Below are 25826 nucleotides of genomic sequence, written 5' to 3' on the forward strand. Positions count from 1 at the left end.
CTAGGAAGGAGCCATGTAGGGGGTGAGGGCAGGAGAGAAAGCTCCCTTCCAAGTTTCTTGCCTGGGCCTTCACGAGTTGAAGAAAAGACCTGCCCGATTCCCTCCTTGTGGTCCAGTGGAGAACATGGAAGAGACACTGATGAGCGGGAGCTTCTACATTCCTTGCTTGTGTGCTGGTGCCTTTTCCTCCTGCACAGTTCGAACCGCTCTCAGGGAGATAAGGTCTCCAGTATGGCACTCAGCTGTTCGAATCATGCAAGTGATTGAACCATTTGCGAGTTAGAAGCACCTGCGGCAGATGGATAGAAATAAGAAGCACCTGGTCGATAGTGACTCCTGCTTTTTGCTCTGTGTTGGAACAGGCAGGGGGAAAGTGAGAGAAAGAGGCCCAGGGAGTAGGAAAAACAAGTTATAAGCTTGCATGGTGGGAGGTGGGGGGGAAGGGTCCAGTAGGGACCTAGGTATGGAGGGGGTGTGATAGCAGGGATTCCTAGACTGGGTAGGAGAGTGCAGACTCAAGGATGGGGGAGAGTCAGGACTGAGAGACCGAGCAGACACTTGGGAATTAGTGGGACAGTAGAGGCTAAGTGACTGGGTGTGAGTGGGTGGTATGAGCAGGGGTGTGTTAGGCTGCCATTTGAGACAGGATACAAAAAAAGTGGGAAGAGATGGAAAGATGGTGTGAAGGACCCGGAGGGAGTAGGGAAAGATTTAGAAGCAGTGGAAAGGGACAAGGTGCTGTGGAGGGGATGAGAGAGGGGGGTGAGGGTGGAAATGAGGGAGTTGGGGAGAAGATGAAAGTGGGAATGGGAAGTTAGGTAGGAGTTAAGGGGCTGGAGGCCAGGGAGAGGAGAAGTGAGAGGACAAGAGATGGAGGAAGACAGATGATGGCTGGGGACAGGGTGAGTAGAGGGTAAAAGTGGGAGGTTATGGAGACAGGAAAAATGGGAGAATAGGAGGCTGGGGAAGGAGTTGGAGATGGGGGCAGGAAGTTGGAGAGTGAGTGGAATATGGAAAGCTGGTGGGTAGATGAGGTGTAAAGAGGGATATTGAGAACAGAAAGGAGGAGAGATGAAATCTAGCTATGAGCGGATAGAGACAGAGAAGAACGAAATGGAGAAAAAAAGATGAAAATAACATCAATGTCAGATATAAATGTAGGGGAGGAAATGAAGAAGACAACCGGACAGAGAAGAATTGAAAATGGAAAGGAGGTCCTGGAAGAGGCAACAGGAGAAGACTGACATAAGAAAAGCAGAAAGCCAAAATGACCAGACAGCAAAGGTACAAAAAAGCATTATATTTTTCAGTTTTTAGTATTAGCAATTTGAATTTCTTTGTATTTGCTCAGTTTGAAAGGAAATACATTTGCATCTCTTTTTCCAGTATTGCACTGCTCATAGAAGTCTGTCTTCTTAGGGTTTCCATTTCAGCTTTTGTCTTTATGTTTCTGTCTCAAATTTGTGGACCCTTATTGCATGTTAGGTGAGGGCTAGAATGTATTCTATTTGTGTGACAAAGAGGAGGTATTTTACAATGAGTAGGGATCGATAGGAGTCTGGCTTGTTCTTTCGGTTTTTTTTCCCAGTAGGAGGTGTATTGAGGTTATAGGGACCAATGTAATATTTGCACTGCTGCCTTTTCATAAGAAGGGTTGTTGCTATTTGAGTCCTGGGAGTTAGTGCTGTTATGGGTCGGTAGGTTTGCTACATAGGTTCTAAATATCTGGTTTTCAGAGGGTTTTCTTTAAAAAGTATCTGGCAGTGCAGGATGCTTGTGCTGTTGTTACTAAGGTGAGCCCAGAATTGTAATATGGATTTTGTAGAGTGAGTTCTAAGGGGAAATGCCATAGCTCTGCTCGGCACCCATTACTGAGGGAATTTCTGTGGATGTAGAACATGTATTAAAAACCTGGAGGTGCAGGGTTTATATTGAGGTTCTGTTCCATCCTATATAGACCCCAGACTTTTAATGGTAGTTTTACTGGGTTGTTGAAACTAGCCAGGGGTATCTCTATTGCATACAAGGCTCTTGGGACCTTTTCTTTTATAGATTTAGAAGCAGGAAGTCACACTGTGGTAGTGGGCATGACATGAGGAAATGCCACTTTGACTTGCCTCACCTCCATATCTAGCTTTCCCTCTGTGGCATCCCCAAATACTTTTGGCTAGAGACACCAATGATCATTTTAGTAGCCATTCCCTGGACTGACTCCATCTGGTTTACATCCTTTTGAAGCTGCAGTCTTCAGAACTGAGGTCTCAGCAGAGACTTATACAGGGTCAATAGAACCTCATTCATCTCTCTCTGCACCAAAGTATCCTGGCTTTTGCCATTACCGTATTCACATGTTTAGTCATCCCCAAATCCTGCTCTTTTTTTTTTTTTCTACACAGAGCTTCACCCCCTGTACCGCTCCCTTGTGATTTTGAAATCCAAAAGCATGATTAAATATTTTAGCATTACATCTTAGCTTCCAAAATCTAGATCATTCATTCAGCCTTACTAGATCCCTCCTCATGTTTTCTACACCTTTCAGAGCGTTGCAGATTTTGTATCATTTGCAAAAAGGCCAACCTTTCTCAATAGCCCTCCTGCAATGTCGCTTATAAAATGTTGAAGAGAGCTGGACTGAGGACCAATTCCTGGGGCACACCACTGGCAACATCTGTTTTCCTCCGCATGAACTCCGTTCCCCCTACCCTTTGTCACCTCCCACTCAATCTCTTTCTTATCTAGGGCCCATACCAAGGGTGCTCAATTTGTTTCTAAATCTCTTATGCAGAACTGTGTGCCAAATACCTTGCTAAAAGCCAGTTATCCTATATCTAGTGCTCTTCCTGGTCACCCTATCAAAGAAATTGATTAGATTTGTTTGATAAGATCTACCTCTGGCAAAACCAAACTGCATCGGACCCTGCTCTGTCCTCTGTTTTACCAGCAATTCCATTAATTTAGTCACCACTGAGGTCAGACAGACCAGCCTGATGTTCTCAGCCTTCTACTTCCCCTTTTACTGTATTAGCTAATTTTTTTTTCCATTTGTGCCGTTTCTCTTTTCACTACTTTCTCAGCTTCTCTTACCTTTTCCAGGCGTTGTCGCTTGTCTTCCTCTTTCTGCGATCTCACCTTTTTTTCCCCTTACATTTTCCGCCACTCCTTTAAAATAGTGCCGTGGTCTGTTGCCCTCTGACCTTTGTTTACTTTCCTAACAAGAAGATGTGCTGCCATCGCAATACCTGCTTTTACTATCGCACGCAGTTAATGACTCCCTGAGGGACTCCCCTGTCTGAAGCCCGGGACCCAAAGCCAGCCACCTGTTTCCTGAGGGAGTCCATCTGCAGACGTTTTTCCACCCTCGGCCAGTTCCTCTCTGTGGAATCAGGATATCCACTTGGACAGCAGCAGAAATAGCGACGGCGATGTCACCGGTGATGCAATGGTTCCCAGCTGGTGCTTCGCATTTGGCACCCGCTGAAAGACACGAGGAAGACGTTCCAAAGTCCCTAATTTTTCCCCTCAGCTGTCCTGCAAATAAAATGAGCGAAGCCACTTTGCTGTAAAACCTCTCTCTCTTCCACCTCCACACTGGAGAATCCCTGTGCGTAGCCCAGTGCTTGCTCACTTGTGGCTTTGCAGTATGGCGGGGTTTACCTTCTCCTTTCAGAATGCAATATGTATTTGTGTGTCTAGGAGGTGTATAGTATGAGGTCTTGTTAGGTGGAGAGAGGGAGGGTGGGAAGCTGGATAGCAGGCCTGTAAATACCCTCCCTATCGCTCTGAAAAAAAAATCCTCATAAAGCCTGTGAATCTGTCTGAATTCTGCCAGCAGACAGAACCAATCAGATCCCATTCTGCAGAAAGACTTTTGCTGATATTGCTCTGAATGTAGCCTGGGGAGCAGCTGATCAATAAATAATCTCTATTGATAATGCATAAATATTACGTCCTGCTGTATGTACTTTTCAAATATCATACAAGGCCTCAAGGATACAGTTTTCTGTTCAATATAACATAAAAATCCAAAATAACAGTGAAATAACTACATTTTCTTTCTGGGGTTTCACTAATGTGCTCTGATCTATTTAAGGGGTCCAGAAAGCTCTGTAGTCTCCGTTAGATGTTGTGATGGATCCTGGGGCAGGGATCACTTTTTGGCAATGAAGATTTAAAGTATAGCAAGATTTCCTTCTGCTGAGAAGTGTAGTGTTCTGATTGGCAGCAGTATTCACCCCAAATGTTCACCTTCCTTCCCCCTCTTTGCCCATATTTATATTGATTCTTATTCTTTCAATAAAGGACATTTCTGACTTAACAGTTGCTGTGGAAAGGGTCCTTGCTCTTCTGTTAAGGAAACCATCTCCTACTTAAGCTGAATGACACCACCTGCTGTTTGCTTGTCACAAGTGCATTAAAATGACAGTCCCCGTTTTTCTGCCATTCTGTGATAAGGACTGCATAACTCTGCAGGCCCCTCGACATCCTGGACAATTCGGCTAACTCAGAAAGGAGGCCAAGTCGTGGAGAGCAGAGGAAGGCCACGGATCATCTCTCCCACTTTTTGCCTCACCTACGCTCCTGCCCGAGATCTGCCAGGAGTCCAGAAATGGTCAATCGCTATCCCCCTGGGTCGAAACCTTCCCCCCCTACAGTGCCCAGCAGGAGGAGGTAGGCATGATATGAAATACCCCTCTCCTTTTCCTGCCAGCCCAGGGAGAGGATCGGGGAGGAGGGCAGGAGTGGGGAGGGGGGTTGGTGGGGCGAAGGTGAGATTAGCAGGGAGAGGTTGAGCGGTGAGGCTGCATGAGACAGAGGGATGCTTTTTTTTTTTTTTAACATAGATTGTTTAGCAAGCAGAGGACTAATCTTTTGCAGGCTTGCTCAATCAATCCCACCTATAAACCCACCTGGTTTATTTCCTCCCAGTCAAGTCCTCGCTTAATTTAAAGCTTCTCGTTCGTTTTTGTCTGCTTTGAGTAGATTGTGAGTTCCCAAGGAGCTGGGGCTGTCTGTTATGTGTCTCTTTGCAGCGCTGTGTAAACCTGGCAGTGCTATGCAACTGAAAACGCAAATTACAGCCCCCGGCAGCAGGCAAGTGCCACCGAAACACTGTCAGTGTTGGGGCGTTTATAACCCTGATGGCAGGCGCAGTTTCTGTCTTTTGTGCACGGTGCCTCCAAACTTAGCGGCAGGAAACTTCATACACATTTGCACACAAGAGCACCTCATACTGGATGGAACCGACCGAGCAAAAGGACTACACATGAGCTAAGTGTTTAACTGTGTGCTGATTACTTGTGTGTCCCTGCTGTGCCTTGGTCCTATTTCTAGTAAGCTCTGACATTGATTAGGTCATGGACTGTTTTTACATCACTTAAAAAATATCCTAAGATAATTCGGGAACACTGGGACGTGCTATGAACTATCTATATGAATGAACTATCTATATGATATATGAATATATGATATATGAATATCTATATGATATATGAATGAATATCTATATGATATTCATATATATATATGATATTCATATATGATATCATATATCATATAGATATGATATATGATATCATATCTATATGATATATGAATGAATATCTATATGATATATGAATGAACTATCTATATGATATATGAATTATCCAGACAATTGCAAAATCACTACAAACCCACCAGCCAACTTGCAAATCTCAAAAGTAAGAGATTTAGGAGTTTCTATAGACAACCGGCTAAATTTAAAATCGTTTATCAACCAAACAACCAAAGACTGCTTCCACAAACTGCACGTATTAAAAAGAATAAAACCCCTATTTCATTTCCATGATTATAGAACAGTGCTCCAAGCAATAATATTTGCGAAAATTGATTACTGCAACTCTATCCTACTAGGCCTCCCATCATCCCACACTAAACCTCTCCAAATGATACAGAACACGGCAGCAAGAATTCTAACAAACAAAAGGAGAAGAGATCACATTACACCAGTCCTCAAAGACCTTCACTGGTTACCAATCCACTACAGAATAATTCATAAGTCCCTCACCACAATCTACAAAAATATCCATGGACTGGCTCCACTCCATCTACAAATAGCTCTCAAAAAACACTCCTCCAACAGACCCATCAGAGAAGCATATAGAGAATATCTACAGGTACCTCAGAACAATACTACCCAACATATAACATTGAGAGATCGGGCCTTCTCCACAGCAGGTCCCCCACTATGGAACTCAATCCCCCTAGAATTACGACAGGAACCATGTCTTCCAACCTTCAGGAAGAGACTTAAAACATGGCTGTTCATGGAAGCATTTCCGGACCCTTAATGATTCACTTCCATCAAATGCAGCAACACTGAGCATCTTCTATTAAACTGAAACAGACACTACCAACCAATCACTACAATGTTTTACTTCTTGTTAAACTTTTTATCTCTCCTCTAACTCTAATCCCAGTTAGAATAACCCCTGTTTTATTGTAACTTTTTCTTCTATGCACTTGTTATACTTTTGTAATGTATACTCTTACGTTTTAGCTATGTACGTTATAATGTATTGCTCACCCCTTGTTTTATGTAAACCGACATGATACGAACTTCCGTGAATGCCGGTATAGAAAAACACAAATAAATAAATAAATAAATAAATAAATAAATATCTTTCAATTACACAAGAAATGTGAATAATATTGGGGCACAACTGGTTTCAGGCTGGTCCATGATTACATTAGGTCCTGTCGGCTGCATGCAACCCGGCATGAACAAATCTACTCCCGATTTTATAACATGCACGCGCTGCCCCATGCTTGTTATAAAATACAGGGTCGGCGCGCGCAAGGCTGCGCAAAATCGGCAGCCTGCGCGCGCCGAGCCGCGCAGCCATCCTCCGTTCCCTCCGAGGCCGCTCCGAAATGCCCCACCCCCAGGAAAGCCCCGGGACCTGCGCGCGTCCCGGGGCTTGCGTGCGCCGCCGAGCCTATGCAAGATAGGCTCGGCGGCGCGCAGGAGGCGGAAGGGGCAGCTTTTCGGGGGTTAGGCGCGTATCTTACGCGGGTAGCCCTTTGAAAATCTGCCCCATGATGTGCAGCAGAAAGTGCCGAAAGGTGAATTTTAAAAGCCCGACGTGCGCATTAATTGGGGGATGCGCCAACATGCGCCGGGCTCGCGCACCAAGCAGATTTGAAAAGCTGCCAGGATACGCGCGTGACTCCCGCGGTGCGCACAACTCGGAAGTTTCCCAAAAAAAAAAAAAAAAGGGTGGGGTGTGGATGGGGTCTGAGCGGGGCATGGCCAGGAGATGTGCGCGTAAATACTCACGCGATCCGACGCGCGCCTGCTATGGATGACATGCAAGTTAAAAAATGGAAGAAAAATAGGCAGATCTCCGGGTTTTTAAGGGTCAGGGTTAACTGGGGGGGAGTGAAGGCTATTACTGTAGGGGGGGGGGGGTGGTGGTTTGGAGGACCTCATTCTCTTAACTGTGCAAACCGGGGACAAACTGGTAAAACTGGGAACGGCGTGGGCCTGTGCCCCTTTTAAAATCCAATTTATGTGCTAGAAGTGGCATTTGCATGCACGTGCGTGCGCCCACTTAAAAATCAGGCATACACGTGTGCGCGGACAGGCTATTTTATAACATGTGCGCATATGTGCGTGCAAGTTAGAAAATAGCCGCGTCTCTGGACGCGGACCGATGCATGTGCGCCCATGTGCCGGTTTGAAAGTTACCGTCTGAGTGAATTCTGCCTTCCCTAGTGAAATGCAAATTTTCCCAGATATCCCTGGCAGCCGGGCACATTTGTGAGCTAAACCAATCGGCTAAGTTTCTCATGACAAAGTATTGTGCACGTTAATTTCTGTCTGTGCTTTTAGCTCTCCGAACAGGGGGTCCTGCTGCTCCTCTGCCGAGCTTCTCGTACAGGGAAGCAAGCGCGGGCCTTGCCAGCCTGGAAAAGAGAAACCTAAAGGCACGGGGGGAGCAGTCTCTGGCTGGTGCTAGCCCCTGTGTGGCGGCCCTTGGCCACAGCTCCCGGCCATCCCGTGATCGGCCACATCCAAGGAGCCGCTCTGGCGTGAGAAGCGGGTCAGGGTGAGCCGGATAATTCAGGGATTTATGAGCAAGGTTGGTTCCCAGGGTCATCCCTGGGCAGCAGACACTGTGTGCTGTCAGCCACATTCTCCTCCTCAAGCACATACAGTGCCCAAGAGGAAAGAAAAAAAGGTTTAATGATGCGGTGGTGATTTAGTGGCTGGGAATCCTTTGTGGGGATTTATTAGGCTTGAAGGGTGACAGAGCAGCACGTAAAGGTCACCTTATTGCCACCGTCAAAAGACTCGCTGTCCACAGCTGGATCAGGCCCTGCCCTTGTACGCCATCCACAGTGTCGTGCCTGGGCCAAAATACATCTATAGCTTAGGCAAAACCAGCTGCACCAAACCGCTCTGTTAAGCTATGGTTTCTGGATCTCTCAGTGCTGACCTATGTTTGTACTGCTGGATCTGGAATGGCCAGCTGATAGCCTTGTAGCAGTTCAGAGTCACAACATTTAAATATCACTGCACATCTGGAATATTTACAGCCAGGGTTATCCTTAAGACTCAACGTACAACTTCCCTTTCTTATTTGGACTTGTAAGGCTGTTGCAGCAAGTTTCCCAAGCTGTAATTTTGCTACAGATGAGCCTTGCTTTAGGAGCTGGTGCCAAGGACGTGGGTGGGGGGGAGAGTGGAAAGAGAGCTGATTTGGGCTTTTACCGTGCTGGTTCAACGCAAGCCACCACTGCTGGCTTACAAGCAGCTGGCGACGGCTTCGTTGGCACAATGCCCCAACTACAAGAAACGCGTGGCGTATTCGGAACCTTTTGCACAAACAACTGGAGACCTGCGAAGGACCAGGTGAGTCTGGGGGGGGGGGGGGGGGGGGAGCACGGAGAGACGTGCATCCACAGCGTTGGCTGTGGATGCACGTCGCTTCCGTGCCTTTGTGAAAAACAAAAACAAAAAACTGAGAAGTAATGCGACCTGCTGGAAAAAACATAATGAAAGAAGGGCATTTTTATGGGCAACGTGAAACGCGTTTTCACTGCTTCGAGCAACCCCCCCCCCCCCGAACTATGCAGATCTTTTGGAGCTTATGCGGACCTGTTCCAATGGCCTCTCACAGCTGCACCCCAGAAAATTGCAAATCTCGGTGGCGGGAGGGGGATTTTCCCCCCCCCCCGTAAGCAGCTTAGCGGGATATAAAACGGGGTTGCTGCAAGCATTAGCCAGCCTGAATGCAAGCAGTGGAGATATGGACTGGTCTGTCTTCTCTGTGACAGGGACCTTCGTTTTCGGTTATTTTATTTTTCCTGGGAGTTTCAATGTTACACCAAATAAAAAAAAAATTCAGTGGAGAAATTACTTTTTCATAGATTTTTTTTTCCTGTGTTTTATAACAGTCATTTCTGAACTGACTTAACTTTTGTTGTAATATTGAAATTCCTAGGATAAACAAAATAAAAACTGAAACCAAGAAGCCCTATTTGTTTTAAAGAAATTCTGTCCAAATCTGAAATAGTAAAGAATGTAATTTAAAAAAAAAAAAAATAGAAATAAGAGAGTTTGCTACTGCCACTTTAAAAGAAAATAGAAATGAGTTGCTTACAAGGCAGAATTTGTTGGAATTAAATTAAATATAAAATGGGGCAGAGCACAGAAATGCAAAAGTCATGAGAAGGTGATCCAATGTTTGAGCAGTGGGATCCACCCTCCGATAATTTGTAGCCAGTACAGCTTTCCAAGTCAGCTTGTGCCCTGCAAAGATCCCGAGTGTCGACCAGTGAGCTCCTTGGGACCTGTTTGACCCTGGTCACCGGGACACCTGGTGACCTATTTACAAAGTTCCAGTGGAAAGATGTCAAACTCTGACACTCCAGGACTACCCACAGGTCTTGGTTTGAGGACATCCACTATAAATATTCATGACCTGTATTTGCAAGCAGCAGCAGCTCATACTTGGCTCTCCTTCAAACCAGGCCCAGTGGTGACCATCAGAGAGCAGAATTTGACATTCCTTTTCTACAGCGTTCTCTCCTGGGGCTTTGGTTAAATTATAATACAAGCATGTCGAAGAATTTCATCTCAAACGTTAGAAGCGTGATCCTAGTTTTAGAAGTCACGGTAGCAAAGGCCCCAATTTATTTTAACAAGAAAGTGCTACTGTTGAATTTAAAAACCTATCTATCCTCTTTATTTACGGAAGCAAAACATTTCCCTTCTCTAAAAGTTCCAGTCAATGCGAATTCTGGGCTTTGCTGAGAACGATGAGAAAAAAAATGAGCTAGACACCTGAAAGACGGCTAGGACAGACCACCTGGAAGTGGCCCTGCTATAAGGCCAGAAAAGCGAGTCGCATTGTCATGACCTCCAACGGACAGGAAAGTGGAGGCATTGCCTGCACCACCCCGTACCCCCTGGAGGAATAGGCACACTGTGCCCTAGCTCTGGAAGCCAGAGCAGACCCTAGGCCCTACTGTTCAACTCCAGTAGCACCAGAGCGTCTAAACGTAGCAGCTGATTCACATGTATGGGCACACTGACCAGCTTTACTCTGCCAGGCAGCGAGCAAACCGCAATTTGTGGATCAACCTCAGTCACTTGCTCATGCTAATCCCAGTTTTAGGGAGTGGTAGGTAGAAATAAAGACCAGCCAGCAAGTTGTACAAAATATCTGTTTATTGGACCGGCTTAACGCATTTGTGACGGGTTTTCCCAGCGTGGAACCGCTTTCACCAAACGCCCCGCCGGAGTTTCACTCCGGGAAGCCAGCCACACGTGTGTCCAGTAAACAAAAAGGGTTTGCTGGCCTGAGCTTTGAATATTTATGAAAGGTGCACAGCTGGTGCCACTGCTCACACAAGTTTCAGAGTTGTGTTGAAATCAGCCCTCTGACTGCCTGGATTCCCAAGCCTCGCCATCCAAAATAAAAGCCGACTCATCCCCGAAACACTGAGCCCGTTTCAAACACCTAAAGAATGCCCAACTGTGTGTAATAGCGCCCCCCAGAGGAGACGAGAGCTGCAGCTACAGCCTCCCATGCTTTTAGCATGACGAGCTCCAGGCCTGAGAGCAATGCTGCGTTCGTATTCCAGTTCCAGATGCTCTGTCCAGCGCCGGTGGCCTCGAGTCTTGGCCCTACAGAGAAAGGAGGATTGATGCTGCACAGCAGCCTACTGGGATCTTCTCGCCCCCCCCCCCAAAAGGCGACTTAGATCCCCACTGCAACAGCCACTCATCACCCAAAGAAAGAGAAGCATAGTCACAAAGGAACTTCCTTTAATTAGTGATATGTAAAAGACTTTTGCATAGAAAAGGTTACGAAGTAGTAATAATGCACACAGGGAGAAACTGGGGGGGGGGGGGGGGGGGGCCTATGCACAGTATTTTTAAAACACATATTTAAGGTTATGGCAGTTTGCATAATGTTTAACATTCTCCTATGATTTATTGCTTTCTCCACACAGCAGAGAAAATTGAGTGCATAATACATGCTGTGTCTTCATGTAAAAACACCCCCCCTCCCCCAAGCACAAAACAACCCCGCACTCTTCCTCCCAAAACCTCACGCAGTTTCCATTCACGTGCCGCAGAGGGGAAGGGAAGCAAGGTCTGGGCAATGGGGTCCATTTACTACATTCATTTTTGGTTTGAGAGCAAACTTGTGTCACAAAGGAGTGGGGGGCAACCGCTCACCAGCGCTTCTGTGTTCCAGGTCGAGCTTTGAAAATCCAGGTAAATCAAGTCCACCCCCCCCCCCCCCGCCACCGTGAGCCAATGATGAGTGCAAAAAGAGTGCAAACTTCCAACGCAGGCAGCTGACAGAACCGTCCCAAACGCAACGAAGATCGGCTGGAAATCTCGCGGCTCACCCGGCCTCTGGTGGCTGGAAGGAAGCGGGGCCCACCGGCAGCCGAAGACCCGCAGGGAAAAGCAAGAGCCAGGATTTGAAAGCCCCGAGAGAGAGAGAGACACATCTGCCCACCGATGGATGTTTCTTAATCCAAGCACCAATGGGACGAGTGCCAGCACTTAGCAATCCTGTGCACAGACACCAGGCTTCTGCAGGTAAACCAAACACACAGGGGTCTCAGCCTGACCGCTTTCCCCAAGGAGCCGTTATGGATAAACCCAGCTGCCCTCTCGTTCTGATGTTCTGCTTTTCCTTGGGGCTGGGGGCGGGGAGGGATAGAAGGTGTCCTACAGGAGGAGCCCAGACTAGGATTTTCTCTCTCTCTCTCGTACTCATATGCCTGCTCCTTGCGAGCAGAGAGGAGGTGTTCTGGGCAGGCAATGGCAGAACTGCAGCATTTTACATTGCATTGTGGGTTCAGCCTCAAGAAGTCACTTCTTCGTGAACAGTCAGTTGCATAAGAGAGCTTCCGTCAACGTCTGCATCTGGGTGAACTTCTGCGTAACGGTAAGGCTAATGCTGGTGCAGAGAGTCGAATCTGGGATCTGCTAGTGTCCACAGTATCACGCGTCCACATTGGAGAATCCAAACTGAAAGAGGCATTGCTTCTCCCACGCCACGTCCTGGCTGCTATTAAGGCCACAATTGGGTGGACGCGGATCTTTTTCCTGGTGTTGGAGGTAAGAGCGTGCTCAGTCCCTGCTGTGAGAAGCACAAGGCCGCTCTGAATGCGTAAAAAACCCCGGACCTAGAAAGCTCCCACTTCAGTCCCCCAGGGCCGGTATGGTTTGCCGCTCCCAGTGCCGCTGCCCTGCCGCGGACTGGAAGCTGCCGACACGGCAAGCTGCGGGCTGAGGGCTGCCGTGGCCGAGGCCGCCATCACCGCGGCCGGCGGCAGCACGGGAAAGGCGCCGGTCAGGGTCAACGGGAAGCTCTGAGCAGCGGTGGCAGCGGCGTGCACGGTGGCGGAGAGCGACAGCAGGGAGGTGGAGAGCGGAGGCACGCAGGGGGCCACGCCGCCGCCGGCAGAGGGCGCCCGGAGAGCCGAGTCAGCGTGGGCGAAGGTGGCGGTGAGCAGGGCGGACGCGTGCGCCGGCGGCGCCTCCGAGGCCACGGAGAGTCTGCAGGGGGTGGTTTCGGGCGAGACCAGTCCGCTCTGCTGCAGCAGGGCGGCGGGCAGGTGGTGGAAGGCGGCCGTCCAGTGCTGGGGGTGCAGCGAGTGGGGAGGGTGGGCCAGCGAGGACGTCATGGCCACGGCTTCCCGCTGAGAGGCGCAGGTGCTGAGGTGGGAGACGAGGCGCACCCGCAGGGGGTCCGAGGAATCCAGGCCTTCCACCGAGCTCAGGTACCTGGCCACCTCCGTCAGGCACTCCCGGAAACCGATGCTCAGGAAGTCCATCGCCAAGGTGTGGGCATCGAAATATCCTGTAGCGGGGGGGGGGGGGGGGGGGGGGGGGGGGAGAGAGAGAAAGAGATAAGTCACGGTTTCTGGAAACCGGCGTGCACCCTGTAAGCAGAACACAGCGTGGGCTGGGTCCTTCCTTTGCCTCAATGCAGCTGAGCAGGGGGGCGGGGCTTCTCCTTGGGAATTCAATGCCACCCGCGTGCAAATTAAGACCCACACACCTCCCCCCTCCCCTTTCAGCTCTGCAAGACCCAGGGAGCGTAGCGCTACTTCTCCTCATGCGTTGAAGCTCTCTGGCCAGCTTTTTATTTTTCCTCCCATGATAACGGGCAAGCGGAGCCGCCCTGCCCTCTAACGCACGTACGCAGGCAGGGGGGGGGGAATGGCCCGGAAGATGAAAGCGCCCCGGGTAATATCCTCTGCCTCCGTCCCTGCGTTGACATTTACAAGAAAAGCCTTTTCAGATCTCTGCTTTGACAGTTCGGGGAGACTGAATACGAAAAAAAAAGAAAAAAGAAAGAACCACCCTCTACTTGAGTATCATCTGCTTAGTGAATTTCTAAAGCTCTCCTGCCACGCTGGGTTACTTAGCAGCAAACTGGAAACAGCTTGTCGTGCCGTGCCTCCTGCTTTGGTGGGGGTGGGGGGGTGGCAATGCTGTGTTGTAAGGCAACTCTTAACCTGCAGAGCTGGCCCACAGCAGCTCCTTTTGTTACCAATAGCGCCGGGAGGCTGCTTCCTGAGAGAGAGGAACCGCTGCCTCTGGATTGCAAGCTCCTTTCTCTGGCAGCCGTGGCTCCCGGCCCACGCACAGCTCACTGCTCCCGGGACAGCTCGTGCAGGAAGGCCGCTTAAGCATTACCAACTCGCACACACTCTCTCTCTCCCTCCCGCAGTATTTAAAGGCCGGCACTGCTGTTTCCAGGATGTCAGCCAAGACAGCGGGAGCCCTTGCTCGAAAACCAGTTTGGGAAGCCAAAACACCAGGCCTTACAGCGAGGCTATGGATGCTATCTCCCAACCTTCAGCTCCCACTTCAAGGTTCACCTCGCTCTGGCCTACGCGTTCTAATTTCCACCCCACCCCGTGGCTCTGGCATTTCCTCCTGCTCCCTCTGAGCAAACCTGCTGTTACCCTGCCTAGGACAACATAAGCCTTCACTTCCAACTACCCGGGGATTTCCCCCCTACTGTACAGGACCCCTCCCCCACCTAGTCCGGCCATGCTGGTTCTTAGCCAGGGGCCACAGCGTCGCTCCCTCTGGAACCTGGTGCATGGCCCCCCCCCCGGAGTCCGGCCAACAGCTGTCATCATTACGTGACGGCCGAAACTTTGACCCAACTGGCAAAGCCAGAGTTCTCCATCAGCGTCCACAATGCGGCCAAACTGGGTCCAGAAAGAGACACTGTGTGGGGTTGTACAGCACCAAGTCGGGGGCTTAAGCACCTCCTTTTTACGGAAGGCACTCCTCTCAGCAAAACTGAGACGGCCGCTGGTCTGAGCTGACTGGAAGGAGCTAGGGCAGTAACTCCCTAGCCTCTCCTACTGATTCCACAGCAAGTCGGGTTTTCAGCATATCCACTCCAAATATGCAGGAGATCAGTTAACACACGACGGAGGCGATGCTGGGCAAAGATCTCTTATACATAATGTGTTGCAGGGTCACCAGGCCAGGTTAAGGAAGCACTGGAATCCCACCCTCTGTTCCTTCGCCATGAGCAGACTAATCCAGGTATGTGTATTACCTGGCTCCTGCTTCATGCAACTCATCATCGCTCATCTACCATTTACAACCTGACGTTGGAACAGGGTTTAATTTTACACTCATAATAGTGTTTCCTCTTTTATCCTTAGGTGACCAGTGCTAATAGATTCCACAATGCATCAACCTGCCTGTCCTTTTCTGGCTCTCTTGATTTCTCTTTTGAGTCTTACTCCTAGATCTCCTCTGGATTTTGCCTTAATATAAAATTTATTACACTTCCTCACTTTTTTTTGGTCTAAAAGCCAAGCACTTATTTGCCAGTGTCCAGGGCTAACCAAGCCTGGTTACGTGGAGAGTTTCTCTCTGCCCATAGGGTTGGCTGGAAACCGATCTCACTGCTTGCTCTCCAGCAGGCTGATGCAACACAGACATGCTAAAGACGCACGTCCAAACTGGACGCACTTTTTTTTTTTTTAATGCGCGCACAATCACCTCTGCTGGGCACTCGATGCGATGGGCAAATGAGCCGTCACACTAAAAAGGACATGCTGAAGATAAAGTGTGCGTCCCCAGTGCATCCATGGGATCGGGTGCCCAGGAGAAGGGGCTGTGCATGGGTGAGGAAACACGGAGGACGCTCGTTAATTGAGCGTGCATTTTCCTAGCCTGACTGCCCACACGACTTTTTTTATTATTAATTTTTTTTTTACGTTACTCCGACTTAATATCGCCATAATATTAAGTCAGAGGAACTATGGAAAAGCAGAGTTTTCTGCTTTCCTGTTAACTTTTGGGGCTCCTCAAGACTTAACACCAGCTCCGGGGCCGGCGTTAATTTTTTGAGAGTAAAAGTGTGCGCATCGGAGGCACACTTATTTTTTTACACAAGGGGGTGACAGCTAACAGCCTCATCAATATGGCATCTACATGTGACGAGCGCTATTAGCTACTCGCTGATTTTGGACGCGCTAATAATCCCCTTATTGCATAAGGGGTTATGGACGCGTGTCCAAAACGCACATCCAACCATGGGTTAACCTGGGCGCTAGCCTGAGCGCACGGCATGGCGTCGGCCTGCAGGTTTGGTTGGAGACTGCATTAACTCTCATGAATGCAGGAACAGCCTCATGTAGAGAAGATAGAAGCAGCTTTAGGGGGTCTGTGAAAAGTGTCAATGTTTCGTTATAAGGGCGAGTGCTAGCATACATTGAAAGGGCTGGATGGGCTGTGGCTGAGGCTGGGCGTCACTTAAGAGTGGCTGGGCACCATGTTGAGCTTGCTTATCACCTTTTATCCAAGGTTTTCCACATGGCTCTGCATGCTGATCTGTGGTACCACCTCCCAACTGGTCTGTCTGCATCTCTTATCGCGCTCCCGTCCCCTTTTTATTTAAGCTGTTTGTGCCCTGCTTAACGTCTCAGGCTTGCCTGTTGGTTGAGGGGAGGTGCTCCGATTAGGAGCGGCACAGCAGCACCCAGGGCTTTTCAAAAGGCTTAAGCACCAACAATCCCTCACAGAATAAATACAATTCAGAAGCATACAGAGGGGGGGATCCCAATGGGTGGATTTTAACTAGCAACCAGGCTCCCTCTAAAGCAATGCGCACACACTGTGCCTTCTTCTGCGCGTTGCAAGCTGTCTATTAGTTGCAGAGCAGACTCAGCGGGAAGATTCTGCCGTGCTTCGGCTTTCATCCGGGTGGCCAGGAAGCGGAGAAAAACTCAAAGAGGAATGAGACCGAAAGCCGAATCCTGGAGCAAGCCCGCAGCCCACGCGCCTTTCCCAGGGTCCAGCTCCTGCTCTGGGATGGGCCACGTTCCAGGCCGCCGAAGAGCTGCTGCTCCAAAAACCACACCCGAAAGCGGTGGCCCCCTCAGCACGACGTCCCACTGGGGGAGCAAAAGCCAGAGGGAGGAGCCATGGAACTGCCGGCAGCTCGCCCTCAACTCTGTTCTCGGTCTGCGGCTCTTCTTACGTGGCTGCGGGTTTTTTGTACCCTAAATAGAAAAAGGGCCAGGTAACCTCCTCCTCTCCGGCCGAGCGCAAATATTGCAGCCAATGGGAGTCCCCGCTGCTTTAAGAACAGAGGAAACACACGAGCCGCAGGCTCTCCTGGCTCCCCTTCCTTGGGCTGAGACAGGATGCTGGCTTTTCTGCCGCATACAGGCAGCCTGTCCCCCTCCCATCCCAAGCCCTCCTGTTTATGTTTGTCTGTTTGTTTTGTCTCCCTGCATTGCTCTCAGGGCTCTCTGCTCTCTCTCTTGTGCTGGAAACTGGAAACCCCAAACAAATCTGCAGCCTGGGCTGTCAGCACATGAAGCCCTCACTCCCACAGTGTTATAAAAGCAAACACAAGCACAGGGTCAAGTGCTTCTTTTGTCCCAGTGCTTCTTTCCCACGAGTTCAATCCTGCCATTAGCATGGATTTCCACTCCTTTAATCTGGCACTGCCTAGCACAGCTTGTCGGAGGCCTGTCTGCTGAGATCTCTCTCTCTCTGGTATTAAAAGAGAAAGAGAGAGAGAGAGAGAGATCGTACATCTTACCTTTGCCTCCTGTGGCCTGGAGCATCTTCAGATGATCCACTGTCATTTGCAGTATTTCTGCTTTTTCTAATTTGGCAGATCCCTGTGAGACAAAAAAGGCATAAAAACTGTTAACAGTCCCGCAAGGACCACAGGCTCTCGTCTGCTGCCCTTCCAAATGGGGGCATTCATTCTAGGCCGATGGTTTCAATTTCCCACAGCGATCTTTAACATTCTCAGCAGCATTCCCTCCGTCATCGGTTGCCTCCCAGACTCTCCCGTCTTCTGTTCTGAGTGCGTTTTGAATCCAAAGTTTTTTTTTCAAATGTTTCGTTGCTGAATTTCTGTGGCGTACACCAGGCACAAGATAAGGGCAATAACCACCCCTCTTCCTCGCAAAAAAATAAAAGAAGCCCCTCACCTAGCATGATTCTGGGATTCAGTGATTTGTGTCCACGTTTTCTGTGCTATTTTTAATGCTCCTGGCATGCATGGGGTGTCATGCACATGTGTGTGGCATGTGTTGGTGATCTGGGCTGGTCTTCAAGGACTGCTCCCTGGGGAATGGTGAAGGGTAGGGAAAAGATTAAGAGAGGACAGTGGGAAAAAGTGCTCTGGTGAGCACCAGATTTTTAGAGTCGAGGGGGGGGGGGGGAGGGGAGGGGATGAAAACTGAAGGGAAAAAAAGAGGGAGAAAATCTGGGCTGGCGAGAGCCAGTTTTCCTGGTAGACAACCGCGCCAGCCAGATCAGAAAGGAATCCAGTGCACAAAAAAAAGAATAGAACGCACGACCCTATTTTATGCGCACAAAACATGGTCTGTGCACAAATAATGTTCTCTGCGTGTAAATGGCGAGTACAGGACCCCCGCCACCAGAAACTCCAGCCTCAGCCCCCAGAAACATTACTCCACTTCGGACCAGGAGTTAACTTTTCAGCACAAAGAAGAGTTAAGCTCTCTGCGTTAGGGAAGTGAAAGCCAACGCCTTGACTAACATGGGCTTCGAATGGAAGTGCGCTATTGTGCAGCCACCAGCCCAGTGCATCTTATCACAATCGGGGACTTGGTATTTAAAGGGGGTTGAAAGCGCCTCCTGCTCTGCCATTCCCACCTTTCTGGACGCGAGTAACTCCCAGGCGGCGCTGCCCTTCCTAACATCCTGATCAGAATTCCGTATGGATAGCAAAAAAATATGGGGTGAAGCAAGAACTCCGAGGAGGCGAGACACAAAACAACCTGAGGGTGGGGGAGCTGTTTATAAAAAGGAATACATCTTTTCCTGTAAAAAGAAAAAAATCTAAGAAATAACATTTCATAGAACAAAAAAGGAAACCTAAGAATAAGAGCAAAAACAAACAAACAAAAAAAAAACAAAACATGGCAGAGCCAAGAAAGAAGCCACCTAATATGTGGAGTAAGCAAGCTAATTCTGCTGTCCTAGAACAGGGCCAGTAACATGAGAAGTGTCCCCCCTAGCAGTCAGAAAGCCCAGCACCTTTCTCTCACCCGCTTTTTTTTTTTTAAAGAAGTGCTGCATTCCAGACCGGAGGTCCTGATATACAAGCTGGAAGGGTCTCGTCCACAGTTCCCTGGAATTCGAATGGGATGGCAATATTTCAGGGAAGACGAGGAGGGTGCGGGGGAGGTAACATGAAGCGATTACATGCTCTCCCATCAACCTCAGGCCGGCAGTACCCAGGATTTGCAGGTCAAACTAGATAACGGTTACCACAGATTCGGTACCAAGGTTTGTGGTTAAACCTTGTATTTTATTAAAAAGCACTTTGGGTTACGCCTTTGGAAAGCAACAAAGAAATGTGATCAACTAACTAAATAAATAAATACTGATTTATTATTCACCTCTAGTATTTAAAAAAAAAAAAAACAAAACGCCAGCATTCACAATCCTGGCATTCCAATTTTAAGAAACGGAATAAGGCAAGCGATCATTTGAAGGCGTTGGTGCAGAGCAGCTCTGGGTTTGCTTTATGTGCCGTCTCTCTGCTCTGGCCATGCAGGCGCACACACTGGTGTTATCTGTGACTCTAGTGCAGTTGTCCCCAACCCTGTCCTGGGGGCCCAGCAGCCAGATGGGTTTTCAGGATATCCACAATGAATATGCATGAGAGAAAATTTGCATGTTATGGAGGCAGTGCATGCAAATTTTCTCTCATGCATATTCTTTATGGATATCTTGAAAACCCGACTGGCTGGTGGGCCCCCAGGACAGGGTTGGGGACCACTGCACTAGTGGGTCTCTCCTCTTCCTGCAGCTCTCGTCAGCCACAGGCGCAGGCTGTCTCACGGAGAGTGACCTAACCGAGCGGCATTCTGCTGGGAGAGTCCCAAAGCCTTTGTGGGATTCGGAGGGAGGGTTAATGTGTGTGTGTGTGTGTGTGGTTTTTTTTTTTTTTTTTTGCGGCTTTCATGAACTGAACACCACAATGGGACAAAACAACCGTTGTCTCTTGCCCGTTTTGTCTCCGGTTGATACTGCCCTGGTCACGCCACACCGCCATGCCCTATGAAAAGGGCCTTGCTTTGACAGCCACTTATATACTTAGCGCACGGGCTGCCAGCAGGCAATAACATTTTTTGGTGATTACACGAGACTTTAAGCCCCGATGCACTCAAATAACATGGGAACATGTTTCCATTTAGCATGTTTGTTTAGCTCATTTTGGTAGCTTAGCTTTTATTAATTACATCTTGATCAGCCTGCTGGTTGGAAACTGAAATCTTCTAAAAATGTGATGTGTGATAACCAAACATAAGTAAGACCCATAGGATTCAGAAATGATTCGCCACCCCCATCCCCTGCCATTCTGTACCTGTAGCAAAATCCTTTATAAGGCCCATAGGTTGATGCAGTCTTGAAATTAATGTAAGTGCCTTTGTACAACCCTTTATTCACTTCCCAAAGAAGCTCAATGCAAAACATTTATAATGAGATGACCCTCAGTCCAAATCACAGAAACTAACTCATTATAACAAAGTAAACTGCAAAATGTTCTGTTTGTATTTATTCTCTCGTTCTTTTTGTTTGCTTCTCTGTTTCTTTTAACAAAACCACTACTGGAATTTCTAGAAGGAACAGAGACAACTCAAACATTACCCTGAAGGGGAGAAAATAAGAAAAGAATGGAAAAGACGTGTTCTTTTCTTTTTTTCCACTTCCAGAGGGATTAGGTCTGCAGTCGTTTTACCACAACAAAGCTGTTTCTGGAAATGCCTGATCCGTGCCAGCTAAGGACACCATGCAATATTATTTTAATGGGTTTAAAAGCGAAGCCCCATTTAGCAGGGAGAGAAGGGGGGGGGGGGAATCTTACTTGTTTTTCAAAGGCGGTTGGCACAAGTCGCCGCAGCTCAGACAGGCTGTTATTGATGCGATCCCGGCGCCTCTTCTCTATGATCTGGGAAGAAGAAAAGAAAATAAATAAATAAGACACCGTGAAAACGGAACCGAGCACAGCCACTCCCTGAGGCTGGGGGGGAAGGCAGGTACACTCACCCCGCGTCTCTTCTTCCTGGCCATGATCTGAGAGCTGGTGGTCGGAGAACTGGATCTGATCAGAGAGCCGCTGCTCTGCCTGGGGGGGGAGAGAGAGGGGGGGGGGAGAGGTTCAGGTACGGCACACAGCCACCTCAGGGGTGGAGAGTGGGAGAGAGAGAGGACTGCTCAGGGCTCGACCCCCAGATTTAGTCAAGCAGTAATAATCGTGGCCTGGTGCAAAAACCCCGGGGCTGCGATTCGCCCTCTCGCCCCCTGCTGCAGGCTCACTCCTGTGTGGGCTCCCCCTCCTTGCCAACTTTCCGTTTGGCTGCAACTACAGGTGGGGGAACCCTTCCACCGCAGGTCCTCGCCTCCGCCATGCACATGCCCGTTTGTGTGTTAGGGAAAACTTTTGGCTACCCCAAAAAAAAATATTACAAGCAAAAGCCTCCGCAAATATTGCTTTCACTTTTGGGGGTGTGTGTGTGTGTGTGTGTGTGTGCGTTGTGTGGGGGGGGTTATGTGCTCTTTCCAAAGTTAGTTTCACTTTCTGAAACTGTTTTAGTTTTCATTTCCAGTAAAAAAAATATATATATATATGATCATAAAGCTAATTTTGAAAAATCAGCAGTCATATATATATATATATATATATATACGCTTTTAAATATGAACACCGTCAACGTCCTTAGCCATCAGCGAATCCGAACTCCTTCCTCCTCCACAGAATGCAATCATTGCAAACAGTAACTGAAATCTTACTAACGGGCTCCAATATCACAGCATTTCATAGCCTCAAACACTCAGGTCAGGTACAAGCAAAGGATGCCAAATCCCCTCCCTCCAAAATCCACAAGTTGAGGAGACGGAAAATACATGTGTGAACCAACCTTAAGCAATTTTTGGACAAAACACATTATTCAGTAAATGTAGTCTGTGAATGTAGATTCTCATAGCACTGCGGTCAACTAGGTCAGGGAGGTCACTTTCTGAAATGTAAAACCACTGACTTATCCGGCAAGGAGTCTTTCCTCCTATATATCCAGTGCCCCTTTTTTTTTGAAGGGGGTGTGGGTAGGATGGGTGTAGTAGATGCAGGCCGGGAGTGGTGTTAACCGGCCCGCCGTACTGCACCAGCAGCTGGCAAGGTGAACCGAAGCCGGGTAGCCTGCGCCTCTGACAAACCCCGAAGCCAAAAAGAAGATGCAGCAGAGATTCCCAAAGACACACTCTGCCCAAGGCCGACAAGTCGCAAACCCTCCGGCTGCGGCGTTCAGATGCCTCCTTCAAAACAAAAAAAAGACGCTCACATTCTACTCTGCAAGAACTCCGTCCGGTCCAAGATATCCACTGTGGGCCGATCGGATGCCACCATTCCATGGACCCCCCCTCGGGTTGCCCGAAGAATCCTCGACCCTTATGCCCGTCCCTCTCAGTGCTGTGCCCCCCCTTCCCTCCCCGGACCCCACGTGTGCACCGAACGCCCGCTCTCACCCCGAGTAGTTGTTCTCGCTGCCCACGTCTATGGTCTCGTCCATGTCGCTGTCGGAACTCAGGTCCTCGCACGGCCGCTTCATCGTGCAGCAGCAGCGGCAGCGGCGCTAAGCCCGCACTGCAGACCTTTCCCACGCCGCCGCCCAGCCTCAAGCGCGGAGGCCACGCCCCCGAACCCGCCCACATCCTGCCAGAGGCCACAGTGGCCAGCATCCCCTCCCCCCCCCCCTCCGGGTTACGCCCACCTCCGGCAGAACCACGCCCACCCGAGTCCTAATTCACGGGTTCTGGGCACTCCGCCCCGCCCACCGGGAGAGGGGTGTGAGAGAGGCGCAGTTGGAGGTTCCCGCCCCTTCTGGAGCTCTTAGATCGTTGATTGGCTGGAGGGCGAGGAACGTGCGTCGCGGCAGACATTCTGAGGGGCGGGCAGGGAAGCGTGGGAAAGCACCTGAGGAAGGGGGAGGTGGCGAGGCGCATGCAGGGCCCGGGAGGGTGTGTGTGAGTGTGTGTCGGTGTGTGAGTGTGTGTCGGTGTGTGTGTGTGTGTGTAGCGGAGCTGTTAGCCTCCTGTGCCTGTCATTAGTTAGGAGTAACACCGAGCACCCCGCCCGCCCGCCTTCCTTCCTTCCTGCCCCTGTGGCGCGGCGGGCGATGCTCGCCACACACTGCCTGGTAGATGCAGCCTTTCCCTTGGGGAGTCCTTCCAGCCTCCGGCTCATGCCTTTTTTTTTTTTCTTTGCGTATTGTTTGAGCGGTGTTGGGAGGGAGAAGTGGGGTTGTAACCTCCGCCCCATGAGCTTTGGGCGCACTGGATGCGCTTTCCCATTGGGACCTGCAAAAAAAAAAAAAAAATACTGCAGAGTAGTTGGATCAAAGCTGATCCTTGTGCCTCTGTCCTGGCCTAGGTGGGGGAGGAAAGAAAGAAGAGCCTGTTTTATTACTGCCGATAAAGAGAAGCTGAAAACTGATGGGGAATCTGAGGAAGAGAACGGTTTCTAAAACTCCATTAGTAAAACGTCATATAATAGTATTTGCTGTAAAATATTTGATTAATAAACATGTTTAGAACGTTGCAATATTTCGATCTTTTATTTGTTGCTAATAATCCGTTGCTCTGTTTTTTTTCCCCTGCATACCTAAAATGCAAACAAGTTTACTTTAGTTTCCTTCTAGGGATAGTTTTAGGACCGGGTTAACTCGGAACTTGTGATGCTTAAGGGAATAAATAAACAGCGGGAGTGCAGGATTTAGGTGCCCTAACACTTTCTCACCATCTTTTTTTTTTTGTTGCCTCCGTCTTGAGCTGGAAGCAGCGCTAGGATCAAGCACCGCAACCTTTATTTTACGACTGAGTGCTTCATGGAAAGCTACTACTAAAACCCCCTAAAAATCAGTCTTTCAAGAAAAATAAGTCTTTGCAGCGAAATAAAAGGGAGTTTTGAATAGCCTCTAGTCACGGATCGCTTCATCTCCCCCCCCTTTTTTTTTTTTTTTTAGCAAGCATCTCCAGTGGTGGAGAGGATGCCCAGAGCCACCTGTACAATCTGCTCCACCGATCCCGTTAACTTCTAACGCTATTCCCCATTCACATCGTGACAGACCGGGAGGAAGAGCCGATCATTTCTCCCTTTGAAATAAGGGCTGAGCTCTGCCTAGACCGAGAGGACGGATCCTTTCTAGGCCTGTTTGACTGAGAGCCTGCACAAAACGCGGGGGGATTAACGCTTGGGCCATCCGACTCCCATCGGGGAGTAGATTAGGTAATGCCCCCATTGCCAGAGCGGGAGGATTAACCCTGCTGTAAAAAAAAGAAAAAAAGAAACTTCAATCAGCGTTTGTTATTGGAAAACAAAAGACTTTGTCCCCGGATCCACCGCACGGCGTTGTGTTATAACCGTGTGAACCGAAATCGGAGACTTTTCATCCTGGTTTTCTGTAATTTAACCTGTTCGAATTACACGAGCTGTCAGGGCTGGAAAGTACAGAAAGGACACAAACCTCAGCAGGGTTAACGCGCTTAACCTCTTCACTGCCGGGGCTCTGCTGTACCTGGGGCATTTCCGCAGCGCCGGGCTTGGGGGTATTTTTTTGTTAGGAGGAATGAAATGTAGATGGCATTGTAGAAGGCGTTTCCCATTTCACTAAAAAAAGTTACAAAGCGGGCATCAGCAACAGGTTTGCAATTCGGTTTTATTGCGTAAATGTTGAATAATGTACAATTATTTCTATTCACATGAACAGAATGCATTGGCATTTATATATATATGTTTTTTAAAAGCACGTTTATTTAATAGGCAGATTGCAGCCCTTCTTCCAGCTATTACTACGGTATTACAAATGCTACAGGACTATGCTAAAGTCATTGCCGAGGTTCCAAGAAAAAAACCCCAAACCCGCCACTTCGAACTGGTTGTAAAATGAAGCGGTGTAAGGGGACGAGAAAAAGCCCGGATTTCAACAGAAAATCGCCTGCCCGCTTACAACGGGGGTGCAAGGCTTCACCGCTTCTCGTAAGAAGATGCCCGATCTTGAACTGCAGCGCCGTTTTCCCACTCTTTTTCTGTCCCCCGGCACAGAGCCGCTCCCCCCCCCCCCCCCCACCTTGCGGACTTGCCCCCTACCCTTGCTGCCGGGGGGGGGGGGGGGGTAGCTGGCACGCTCCGACTCTCCCCGGGGCGGCCGGGTTGTGTTTGGGCAGCCGCGCGGTCCCTGCCTGCTGGAGCTGGAGTGGCGGCTGAGCTTGGAACCGTAAAACCGTCGGGGGAGCCGAGCGAACCGAAACTCGAAATGTCAAAGGCTTAAAAATATCTTGCACCTAAAACTTTCCTATAGGAAAAAAAAAATACTTCATTTTTTTGCAAACTCCTTTCCTTCTCGGTTTAGAATGTCGAGGACTTCCTTAAGTGCTTTGGCAGAACGCATTCCAAGGCTACAGCTCTGCACTTCTTCTAGAAGACGCTTTCTTTTTCTCTTTAAATAGTGTGAAAGGAAGGCTCCTGAACAGGGCGCAGGCGGCCGGGGGCCTCCGTCTGTTTGCTTAGCTGCACGTTGCGTGCTGCTGGGCTGCCAGGGGGCGATTGTTGCGGCTCTTTGCAGGAGGCCGAGGATTTCACGGCTCATTGCCCCTTAGCCCGGGACCTCCTTTTCTGCAGAGCATTTACTGAGACGGTATTAACCCAAAACAAACCCCCCCCCCCCACTAAGGGCTCGCAGGTTTGTTTGCTTCTCCTCCTCCTTTCGAAAAAAAAGAT

General features: G+C 49.1%; 1 protein-coding gene across 1 annotated transcript; it reads right to left on the reverse strand.

Moving 5' to 3' along the window:
* Positions 1 to 11300: 11300 nt before the first annotated feature.
* HEY2 (hes related family bHLH transcription factor with YRPW motif 2) lies at positions 11301 to 22726 on the reverse strand. Its single transcript, XM_029596534.1, has 5 exons — positions 22577 to 22726; positions 21101 to 21179; positions 20919 to 21002; positions 17607 to 17688; positions 11301 to 13376 (listed from the first exon to the last, which is right to left on the reverse strand). The coding sequence occupies exons 1-5, from the start codon at positions 22657 to 22659 to the stop codon at positions 12700 to 12702; spliced, it is 1005 nt and encodes a 334-aa protein (XP_029452394.1). The 5' UTR covers positions 22660 to 22726; the 3' UTR covers positions 11301 to 12699.
* Positions 22727 to 25826: the final 3100 nt, after the last annotated feature.

This window comes from Rhinatrema bivittatum, chromosome 3 (assembly GCF_901001135.1).
Source record: "Rhinatrema bivittatum chromosome 3, aRhiBiv1.1, whole genome shotgun sequence".
NCBI lineage: Eukaryota > Metazoa > Chordata > Amphibia > Gymnophiona > Rhinatrematidae > Rhinatrema > Rhinatrema bivittatum.

Excerpts from the sequence above, each read along its gene's own strand:
- HEY2 (XM_029596534.1), bottom strand. The coding sequence starts at position 22,659 with ATGAAGCGGCCGTGCGAGGACCTGAGTTCCGACAGCGACATGGACGAG. Across the intron at positions 21,180-22,576 it reads AGCGAGAACAACTACTCGGG|GCAGAGCAGCGGCTCTCTGA; the intron begins GTGAGAGCGGGC and ends CTCCCCCCCCAG. Across the intron at positions 13,377-17,606 it reads CCAGGCCACAGGAGGCAAAG|GATATTTCGATGCCCACACC; the intron begins GTAAGATGTACG and ends CCCCCGCTACAG.